Source organism: Eleginops maclovinus, chromosome 11, assembly GCF_036324505.1.
Source record: "Eleginops maclovinus isolate JMC-PN-2008 ecotype Puerto Natales chromosome 11, JC_Emac_rtc_rv5, whole genome shotgun sequence".
Lineage (NCBI taxonomy): Eukaryota > Metazoa > Chordata > Actinopteri > Perciformes > Eleginopidae > Eleginops > Eleginops maclovinus.
The window spans coordinates 11,571,025-11,583,150 of NC_086359.1; the positions used below are offsets into that span (position 1 = coordinate 11,571,025).

At 37.3% G+C, this 12,126-nt stretch overlaps 1 protein-coding gene across 2 annotated transcripts in view; it reads right to left on the reverse strand.

The window, feature by feature from the left end:
* The window catches only part of LOC134872117 (rho GTPase-activating protein 26-like), a 72,882-nt gene that overhangs the window by 18,645 nt on the left and 42,111 nt on the right, over nt 1–12,126 (reverse strand). For both annotated transcript variants that reach the window (XM_063895269.1, XM_063895268.1), the window contains 7 exons: nt 11,546–11,640; nt 10,196–10,274; nt 7,425–7,461; nt 7,062–7,127; nt 6,217–6,291; nt 6,033–6,117; nt 5,079–5,137 (listed from right to left, as the gene is read on the reverse strand). In XM_063895269.1, coding sequence (XP_063751339.1) covers nt 5,079–5,137; nt 6,033–6,117; nt 6,217–6,291; nt 7,062–7,127; nt 7,425–7,461; nt 10,196–10,274; nt 11,546–11,640 — 496 coding nt within the window. The remainder of the gene's footprint in view (nt 1–5,078; nt 5,138–6,032; nt 6,118–6,216; nt 6,292–7,061; nt 7,128–7,424; nt 7,462–10,195; nt 10,275–11,545; nt 11,641–12,126) is intronic.

Here is a 12,126-nt window from a genome sequence, read left to right on the forward strand (position 1 = left end):
GGACCTTATAAAACCACTTTTTCCCACCAACCTTGAATTACAGGCCTTCAGAAAAATTACTTTCACAGTCTTCCTTTTTTTTTGTCTGATAACATCCGGTTGGGGTGCATGTATCTGACTACAGTTACATGTGCGCAGAGAAACATGTAGTCACACACCCTTATTACATAAAAAATAAAAATAAAAAATCTGATATCCATATCAAATAAAATAAACTTCATACCTTGAAAAAATAACATAGATATATTTGTGTAAAAATAACAACACCTTTATTACAGTGTCTGTGTGTGAAGAAGTTTGGGTCTCCCTTCATCAAAACTCCATCTGTGCATCTATTAAACCTGAGATGAGGGGATTTTGATAATGCTTTTACAGTTTCAAAGCAAACATGTAGTACACCCACTTAAGTAAATGAAGCGTGCATTACATCAAGAAGCGTGCCACATCTGCTGACCGTCGGTTGACTCCAGCACAAACACCTGTTATACTTTTTTTTGTTCATTATTCATACATCATCTACATCTCCTGGTGTATGCATCACATGCAGCAAATTCTATATCGGTGCTTTAGCATCATGCTTGAATTCATACATTGGTGGGGTAGATAATACAAACACACTTTAAAACATCTACATGTACAGTTTGAAAAGGACACCTTCTTAAATGTTATATTGCTATTGTAACCCTTTTAAGAGCTGTGCCCTGTATATAGTGGATAAAAACTGAGCTTGAGATCATATGCCTGAAAATCTGAACAAAAGATCAATGCTCGTAGTTCATCTGGAGCATGACTGTTAAAGTAAAAATACTTCAAAGCGAAAAAGGTCAAACCCCTCCTACTTTGAAAGCAGGCATTTTCTTACAAGGACAATCACTCATCAGTATTCTTGTATTAACATGCATTTAAAAAAGTCTCTAAGTGGGCAATTTAATCCATCAATATTACAAAAGACACAGTTTCCATCAACAAAATAAAAACATCGCTCTAAGCAGCTGCAGGCAAACCAACAGTGATTGATAGGAATTCATGCACAAGCTTAGTAAATACTGAAAAGCAAGCATTTCATTTCAACCACTGGCATCAAACCTTTTACAGGTTTATGCTTCAGTATGAAAGTTTCATGTAATCTGTTTCTTGTGAAATTTACTGAGCCCGGGAGTGGCCATAGAGAGAAAACAATAAATAAAACGAGGCCACGCTTTACTCATTCATGCGCACGCTTTACTAATGTGTGCGCACGAGATGTAATTCGAGGTCTCGGTTTAGTTAAAACATGCAAATCTATCTATCTGCGGCCGGAGGAGATAGGACCGTATAAGGACCGTCAACCAACTACATATATTCAATCAAAACTTATTGTGTAGTCCAAACAGCAAGAATCCCTAAATGTGTGAAAGGACTTTGTTTGCACTACACGGTAAAGCAGTGAAGCTATTTCAAATATTTCAAAAATAAAGATTCACCAAAAGTCATATTTTACCAACCTTATTGGTGAAGTCCAAGAGAGGAGTCTGATAATGTGTCATGATTTTGGTTGCACTTCAAAGTAAAATGTTCTTTTCCTTCAAAACTACTGGTTTAGTGCCACCAGCAGGGCACTATTGATGTCTGAAATAAGTCTGGTTGCAATATGATATTGGTGCAAGGTTATTCAATAAAAAAAGTTTACAAGAAAAACATCTCCACGATCTTTAAAAAGTATATTTCCATAAAACTATTCATTAGTCTGAGTCACAATGCACCACTGATGTGTGAAAGGGGTTTGGTTGCACTACAATATTATGTAAGTGATTGAAAATATTTTGAAATATAAAAGCAAGAATTGATGAGTATATATTTGTGGCGTTGCAGTTTGTTAACGGTCCCTACAGTCTCTCCTCCGGCCGCAGATAGAAACAATGAATGAACTCGCGTGGAGGACGGAGCATATTGAACTGTTCTGATAGAAACTGCTCTGTAGCTCGTTTCTACCGTGCTATGGCTGTAAAGTCACATTGTTTGTATTTTTAAAACGTTATGTTCATGAGTTATTGATCCACAGAAGTTAGAATCTGTCAATATCTTTTTAACTTCACCAAACTTTCAACCCTTTCCTTTCTCATCACTCCCCAGCAGCTTTTTATTCTTTGATTTAATTAAAATGCGGACAATTGCTGACATTCACCTCTTCGTCACTTAAGCTACTGTATATCAGTCTTTTTTGCAAAAGCAGAGAAACTTTATCCAATGACACAGGATAATCAGGTTGATGCAGGAATGGCCTTTGTGGAACAATCTAAACATAACGAGAACATCAGAGGGAAAAACCATGGTTACATGGAGAGTGGTAAGGTACAGTAGGAGTGAGTCATTCAAGGTGAACAGGGAGCTAAGCGTAAAGCATAATCATGCTCTCCATTTACAGGCCTATCCACATGCCAATCCTAGCTAAAGGTCATGAGCTTTAGATAACGACCCAAAAGATGAGATTGTTTCTTTCAAGCATTTCGTTTAAAGACTGCTTGAGCTCAACCCTAGGATTTGTGGGAGGAATCCACAGGCTCGGAATTAACACGTACAGACCATGTGAAGCAAAATGCTCCTAAACTTTTTCAAAATGTCCACATCTCAAGTCATTAAACGGCTTCATAGAGAAGAGCAATGAATAATACTAATGGAAGTAACTGCAAACTATGAGACATTGTGAAAAGAAATTGGTTGTACTCTCAAAGGTGATGCAAATGCTTTTGGTAAGAGTGGAAAAAGAAACCTAAAGAGAGAGGTCAACATCCTGCATACATTCTCAGTTACATACTGCATCAAGTGGGGTGCATGGCAAATTACATTATGAAATTAGACTTGCAATGTTTTACATTGCATTAGCTTAGGTCAGAATGTTTCAATCCAGTACTGTGGAAACGTGGTCCAGCTTTAAGTATAATTTCAGAAGAAACTCAGAAAGGGGATGGAGTAAAAAGAAAGCACACAATAGGAGTAAAATGTAAGGAATGTGTTTTCTTGCTGGCACATACCCAGACAAGGTATCTGAAATAATTGTGGCACTATAAGCTCCCTCCTCTTTGTCTATATTTTCATGGTTCAAATCAGAAAGTGATCCAAATCTTGATTTAGGAGCCTAGGAACAACAAGTGAAGAATCAAATACATTTAAATGATGATTGGAGAGTTAAGGAATTATTATGAATTGTTTTTGAAAAGATTTGTATTCATCCTGACTAAGTTAACCACCCCCATCACGTGCTTTTAAGAAAAAAAATACAGCTGCTGTTTGACCTTACTAACCTCACAAAACACTAAGCACACCATTGAAACGGGATACTTAAAACCAGATAAGCATTGGATGGCAGTTAACCAAGACGAAACTAGAGGAAGATAAGATTTGCCAGCATGGTGGTTGGTGGAGCTGAAGGAGGATACTTTAAAGAGAGGAGGAGAAAGGGAAGAGCTGAAAGAGGAGGTTCAGCCGAGGACACGGTCCTCAAACACCCCGCTGCCTCTGCCTAATTCTGCTTTGGAAAAAATACAAAAGCCTACTCGCACACGCAAGCACACATTCTGCACAGTATGAACACACTAACTCATGACATGCAAATGTATAAACCTACACAGACAGCAGCCGATGAACAGCAGTGGAAAAACAGAGGGAGAAGTCGAAATGAAAGATATAAATCTATAAACTTCTATAAATAGGTGGCATGCACATGTTCTATTTTTTTAGTATCAAACTGGCTACTCTGATGCTCTTCACTGCCACGCTTTTTTTCCTTTGTCGTAATACACACGGTTTCACCCTTTACTCATTTTCTCTCCAGTTGGCCTCAATGTGGAGCCATTTCCTGGTAGTGTTGCCAAAGAAATAAGGTCATTTCCTGGAGTTCCTTCCCCTTCTTAGCTCAGCTTCTACAGGCTTACCGCCAAAGTAAGAAAACAGGTCACTGATGCATCCTGTAACGTAGCAGATAAGACTGGACTAAACTGAACTCAACTGCACCTGGGCTAACTAGAAAAGATCCATCTTCAAACAAATCAGTAAGGAGCAGACACAGCAACAACACAAAATTGGACCAGACCATACAAAGCCATATCAATAAGGTCTCAATAAACCAAACAAGATCAAACAAGGCAAGTAAAATCTTAAAATTCAAAACACATTCTGTTCTGAAGAGTCAATGTGTTTGTAGTCTGAATCAGTTAAAACTTGTAAGAGTTTATTGTTTCATTTCACTTTGTAGCTTAGGAGCCAAAAAAAGAAAAATCTAAAACACTGAAATGATTGTAGTGACTGTTTAGGCAATCCATCTTTAAGACAGCTGAGTGTTTTTAGAAAATGAAGGTATCCTAACCGACACATATCTGACACAGTGGAAGAAAATAATTTGCAACATTTTGCAACCTCAGTACACAAACTAGCATTCATCGTTTAATACGTTGTCATTTTTCCATCAGCTCCCCACGCTTATCCTTTTTATTAGGAATTGTAATCTTATAAATATTGTGTAACACAGCAGGTTGGTTCCACACTGAGTACCACGCAAAACAAAAAGCAGTGGGGGGCTGAGCTACAATAGCAAAAGGACAGACAGAGGCAACATGGTGGCCCAGTGGGTGCCCTCTTATCTCAGTAGGTGAATCATCTATTTGTAACTGGTTTGCAAGCAAGTCAGGACCTCTCTTATATGTAATATGAACTTTATATGTTCTCATTTCCTAAATAAAAATAAGGAGAGAGGCGATATTGCTTGACATTCATTGGGAGAGTATCACCAAAACTCCTCTAATCCATTTTTAAGCTATTCATAAACTGAACATGGGATCATCTTAAACCAATGACAAACTAGTAGCTATTTATGGATTCTCCCGTTGAGCTGTTTGTGGTTAGCTCTACAAGTGAACTGTATTATCTTATTGTATTTTTGTATTTATTTTACTGAAGCCGTCTTAGAATCTTTTTGCAGAGTTTTGCAGGATTAACTAGCAGTAATCAAACAACCTCAAACTGCAAGAGGGATTAGTTTATATTCTGCTGACTGAATTTACACATGAGTGGCAAATAAGACACATATAAGGAATTAAACTCACTGGCAGCTTTGATGAAGCTCCTCTGGTACTGGTACGTCATTAGAGGTCCGGGCAGCACTCTGGAAACATAGTTGCAGAATTTCAGTTGGGAAAATGTCATTTCAAATTAGTATTATTAATTCCTGGATAACAACACATCTGAGCATTTTCTCCTTCACGTCTTTTATCTCCATCATGCAAGGGTGCACAGCTGGACATCAGTTTATAATTGCTGGACAGTGCTACGATCTGGGGTTGCTGCAGTTGGTCTGGTTTAGGTTCAGCAACGTTATGTGCCCAAAGAATGAGGTCAGCTGACTACCTGAATATACCGAAGGACCAGCTTATTCCATCAATGGATTTTTTCTTCCCTGATGGCACGGGCATGTTCCAAGATGACAATGCCAGAATCCATTGGGCTCAAATTGTGAAAGAGTGTTTCAGGGAGCATGAGACATAATTTTCACACATGGATTGGCCACCACAGTGTGTGTGTGTGTGTGTGTGTGTGTGTGTGTGTGTGTGTGTGTGTGTGTGTGTCTGTGTGTGTGTCTGTGTGTGTGTGTGTGTGTGTGTGTGTGTGTGTGTGTGTGTGTGGCACAGTGTAGATTCAGTCAAGTATAGTAGATTGAGCTCAGCTTAAACACCATTACTCCTTTCTTAGTCTTGTGTGTTTCTCCTTCTACTTAGCTGCCTATTCCTGGCCTCTCTCAGTCCTGATCCTTCTCTCACGACCAATCGTTAAAATGAGAAGAAGTCATTTAACCATCAACCCAAAAATTATTTAACACGGTGAATTATGGCAAAAGTTCTATTATCTTTTTTATAAAAGGCAGAAACTGAAAGCAGCAATAAGCATGTATCGAAATACTGAATGAAAAGAGGAGAAAAGTGGTGCAATTTCTGAGGAATAAGTCAGAGTTGTGAATAAAGCGTCAATCCATTTACCACATTTTAGTTACCCTTAATACGAACCTAAGATAGTGCTTGATAGCACTTGTGATAGTCTTGATCTCCCACTCTTGGTTTTCTAGCTCCACGTCAGCACATGTCTTGGGATCTGATATGACAAACAAGACAAACATAGACGGATTAAATTAAAGAAGTGAAAAAATAGTTTATTTAGAAAATACTTGTGTTTGTGTATTTCTGAGTTTACCCATAGCAAGGCCCAGTAGTTTTTGTACTCTGGAGTTTACACCAACAATTCTGTACAAGCCCTGATCATCGATACCTGGAGGGGAGAAGATAGGTTACTGCCTGTTTTTAATGCATGAAATTCTGAAACAAACATAACATATAATTATAAGTTGATCATTTGAGTATTGTACACTTGATGCATTTACACTTGCTGAAGATAAAGCTAAGCTACGCCTTCTTGTTTCACATTAAGAACTGTATCTGAGAAAGGTATTTATAGAATCTGAATCTAAAAACTGTGTTTTAAGTAATCATACATTCCATGAAGGACCAGGGTAGGGCAAACAGCAAGCAGTGTTGCAGACAAACTTCTAAGCACGTGTACATTTGCCTTGAAAATTGATTCATCCACATTCACTTAAATATCCTTTTCATAAATGTCAGTCAGGGAAACAAAAATGTGGCAGCTTGGAGATGCCATCAAACTTACAATCTAAATGTAAATGTATCTGTTAAGCGGTAAAAAGCTCAAGTGTGTTCCATAACAGATGCTCCTAATGCAGTCGTTACAGGGAAAAGTGGGTGATATTGCACATGTGAAGCTTGATGGAGACCTTTCAGATAAAAAGTCTCTAAATACTACACAACTTACTTATGTCATATTACAAAACACTTATTTTTCTAATCATTTTTTCTTCACCAGATTTGTAAAATACTTCTCGTCTAATCATTTGAACCACTGTGGTAGGAAATAAAAAGATCATACAGTATCTGACTCTGAACTCACCCAGAGTGATTCATACCAAAGAAGCATGAAATACACAAAATAAAGAGAATAAAACTAAATCAGAGTTGACATTGTACCTCTAGTGTCTACTGCATAAATGAACTTTTTCATCACGTTGAACCCGATCACATCCAGCTGGGCCACTGACGGAGATGGAGACAAGCAGAATGAATACAGAAGAAGAATATTAGCTAAAAGATAAGCATTTTAAAATAAAAACAGTGGGGAAAAACCTCTATTTTAGAGATTGTTAATTAAAAAGTTCAGGTATTTTCAAAACAAAACATACACAGTGAATTAAATATTGATATTTGAATGCAGCATTCATGCAAATAAAATCTAAAAATAAATCTACCACTTTAGAAAGTAAGATGTGGTAGTCCTATATAATACCATAGCATTGGATTAAAGGTTCATTGATGCCAATTATAGCTACTTACTGCCTTCAGCCTGGTTGTCTCTGTTCAGATTGTATACCTGCAAATAAAAAACAAACCCACAGATATAACGTACGAATAACTTTAATGAAGGCATGATATGTTTGTACATCACATCTGTAGTCAACATTTCCCACGCACACCTGTCATACCAGTTGTGCCGCTCTCTTTTTCTGCACAATAGGCTTTGAACGTTTTTTAGGCAATGCTAATTATCCCAATTATAAGCAAACCTTGTCTCGGATGGATCAGGATATTGAGAATTGTAAACAAGTGTCACACTTATTTTGGGCTTTTTTTGTAATCTTCAAAACTTTAGTTCCCATGGTAACGGTGAGAATATTGTGTTAAAGCAAGACCACTGTATACAACTTAAAGATCTCCTATTATGCTATACAATATTTTGTAAGGCAATATCTATACAAAACTTGTCTGTGAAGTGTTTTCCTCAAAATACCAAACAGATCACCCGTTGTAGCATGCCTCATACCCCTCTATTTCAGCCCTGTTCCAGCAGTGCTGATTCTGTGACTGTCGCTTTAAATTTGAGCTGAGCTGAAGCTGGCCACGCCCCTTTGGAGTTCTCTCTCATCTGTGAAAGTTTCTCACCCCGAGAAGATACTCAGCTAAATGCTGCTGTGATTAGATGTCATATTATGTTCAAAACCACATCAAGCATTATTTCTGAAACACTTCTCAGTGTTTACCACTAGAACAGTGACATTATATTACATATACAACAACTGTAAGTCCCTCCTACAGACATCCTGCTGAATTCACAGACACACAGAGCTGCCTACTCGAGGGGATTCAGCTCCCGACCGTAAATTGCGGACGATAGGTTGGGACGTGTCACATGGGCGGGACGTTGCCAGGAGTTTAATGTAAAGCCAGCCCACATTTCAGTTATGACATCATTACTGAAGCAAATCTGGATCAGCTGGTTGTATCCCCGTTTTCAGAGATGTGGGTAAGGAGGACAAGAGAGAGGGTTGTATTTTTCTGAAACTTTGTGAGTCTACTTACACACCGGAGACACATTTATGTATAAAAGACATCAAAAAGTGAATTTTGCATAATAGGGGACCTTTAATACCCGCTTTTTATTAAAAAAAAAAACTAAAAGTAATGTGCACATACCAATGAGAATATTTAGAACTCATAAGTTTAAAAAACAATAAACAAATTGACTATGATATAGGATTAACAGTCATTATGGCCTGTGTATATAGGTTTGAACTTTTCCTTCTAGGTTGGTCTTTTACTTCTATTATGATTATCTTAAGTTTACATTATTATTACTATTATTGTATATATATATATATAAAATAGATAAAATAAACATATATATATATATGTTTATTTTATCTATTTTATAGGTTTTTATATTTTGCTGAATCGATTCATTAGTTTTTTGTCTTCCTTTATTTTTTCCAGAGGAATCATTATCTAATTTGTGTTTTTATTATAATACATTTTACCTCCTTGTGACACTAAAACATTATTCTATGTTGTCATGCTACATGTGTTCAAAAAAGGTATTAACATCTGATCTGAGGTGATTTCCTTGTTGGTTTTAATTGTTGATCCATGCCCTTTTGTGAAGCTGCAACTGTTGTATAAAAAGTGCTGTATAAAAATAAAGCCTTATTATTTTATGCTTCAGAGGTGTAATTTGATTGTGTTGTCAGTAGTGATCTTGTATTGCCTATCAAGGTGAAGGCAGACAGGGAAGAGGGAAGTCTTAACAACAACAACAACAAAGGGTGAACAAGCTCCTCAACATTTCTTGTTTTATTACGAATTTGCAGAGCTCAGAGACTGCTTGTCGGAGCTTGCGGTGGCTTTATTGATGGTGATTACCTTTGCACGTGAATGTAGACAAGAGAATGAAGAGGTGTTGGGGCATGAACATGAGTAACTAAATAGGAGTGTGGAAAGAACCACTAACAAACTTCCAACCTTAGGACAAAAACAACTGTATATTATGAAGGCACAAATGAAGAGAGGGGGGAAACTGGCTGTCAGTCAACTTTCCTATTAGAAACATAAACACCAGCATTATGCCCACATCAAGGGATATTGTATGTGAAGAGTAAACAACTCCACCAAAGATTGATTTTCCATTCCAAACTTAGACAAGTTGCTTAAAAACGCCTTATTTTACGAGATAAGGTCTGGAAAAAGTATTTTATTTGTTTTTTTTGTCCAATTAATCAAATAAAACCTGCTCAAAAGGCCAATTATTGTTTCTATTACAGCTTTCATCGAACAGCAATAGAGAAGGCCACTACATTGACATTGTTAAATGAGTTTACGTTTACAAGTTGTGGTGCCATTCCAGAAACAATGAGATGCTGTTATCTTTTAGAATGGCATTTAAGTGATTTTATCTCTGTTTTATTATTGTTGTTTGTCCTACTCTCTATGTTTTACAAGGTTTGTTTTAATGTTTTACTTCCTTCCTAATGTTTTTTGTTCATTTAATAGCCTTTTATTTTTTTATCTTCTGTTTCTCATGTAAAGCACTTTTTAACTTTGTTTGAAATGTGCTATTTAAATAAAGTGTATTATCATCATTATTGTTACATGCTGATGAATGTAATCATGTCATATACAAAGTGAAAGCTGCAGAAGTCAAAACTTAAGCCACACAATGTTCAATATTTGGGTTTTTGTTTTGCTTTTAAGAAATGTTCACCCTTGTTCCCTGTCTCTCTTTCTCTACCTTCTAACTGTCACTTAAGAACAAATTAGTAACCGTGGTAACCTACAGGTTCCCTCCCGTCCATGGCCTCCATCCACAACCTGCGGTCTTCCTCTGAGAGAGCTTGCATGGTTATTACTCCCGGCCTTTAAACACACAAACAAAAGCAAAACAGAGGCGTATCATTTCTCAGTAAAACTACATGATTGACAGCTTTTTTTACTATAAAAGGAAAAAAAGATACAAATTACTTAGCCGGACACTTCCCACTCATTCTACTAGGCAACTAAGAAATCCCCAAGATATACATGCAGACACAAACAATCACACAAACAGCCTCATTGGTCATGTCCATTCCTGTCTTGTAAAGATTTCCTATCATTCCTGTCACTGGCAGCACACTCACCTTCAGCTGTCACCACCGCAGCACTACAACCCCCCTCCCCAGGCACCAATCAATACACCGCCCTTCAATCATGACACAGATGCATGTACATAGACACATTTTGTACAGGGGTGTCAACACAAGCAAACATGTGCATAGAAAAACAAACGTTTACAAAATGAGCTAAAGCAAATGTATTGAGGAAGGCAACTCATTAATGATTATGTAAACAAACACACCATTCATAAATTACCGTACTTAATGGACACACTATCATCACACATCAATACATGCACATTATAAATGTAAGGAGTAATGCTAAACAAGTAGATGAGATAAATGAGAGGATAAGTGGATTAGATTGAGAAAGGATCAAGTTAAGGAGGAGTAGGGAGGGGGGAAAAGGAGGGTGGAGGAGGAGGAATGTAGGAAAAGGAGCACCAGGAGACCAAGCATGAGAGCTATAACAGCTACAATGTCTCGCCATTACATCCAAACTTACTGAGCACCTCCGTGTGTTGGTTAGCGGTAATTACACCACATAAAAAACACATAATGCCACTCACTAAACTGATGGCTGATCAGAGAAATGTAGCTGTTACTATTTACATGAAAACAGCATAAACTGGTGTCAAATTCCATGATGCCAACATGAATGTATTCAACAAAAATTAGCAGTCCTGACTGTTTAACTCTTCCCATGCTTGTTTGTGTGTTTTTCAAAAAGTTGTTGGATAGCTGGGAACAAATTCCCCTAAAAATTATTTTGTAATTTTCCGTCAGTTGTATTATTCTGGTTTTTTCATGCCCCAATATCATCCATAGAACTTGTGCAGATGAAAATTGTTACAAAAAACGGACTAATTAAGACAGAGTTTGTACCACTGAATTAAATTCAATGTCTTACTTTTATGAGAAGTTAAGTAAAATAATGTATATAAGGACCAGTTTGAGCTGGGTCAAAGGAAGATTGTGTAGAAAATGCATGGTTTGAACAGGCAACACATGAAGTAAAATCCCACTGTCACTGACCTGTCCACAGCCTCCACATCAAAACAGAACCTCTTTTCTATCGAGTCCGTCTTCCTTCTGGTGCACGATTTGAGGGTGAAGCTCTCCTCATCACCCTGATTAGAGTCAAACAAAACAAAACAAAACAAAACAATGAGATGAGGATTGGTCATTTTTGGACAACAGTCTGAGACAAAATTAATGTTTTGAAGTATTTTTTCCATTAATAAGGACTCACTAACAATCCTCTCCTGGAGAGCAACTGAATCTAAAGGCAGTTCCCAACTTGCTTAACTTCCCACTAGAAGCACATTGAGGTTTAGAACTAAAGCAATTGCAACACTGAGTACATCTCATCACAGACACTCAGCCCTTAAGCTTAAAGTACTAAAGCAAAACTACATCTGCCTTAATCTTTTCTTCATGTGAAAATCTTAAGGTTGAATCAGACATTTATGATGCAAGTGCATTGGCAGTTATTCAACATTTCTGGCACTAGAATTTAGTACACAGAGTAACGTTGATAAAACCCGATGGGCCCAGAATTGATGTTTTCATCTTGAATCTTGGATGCTTATATACGTTTTCGTTTTGCTGGGCCT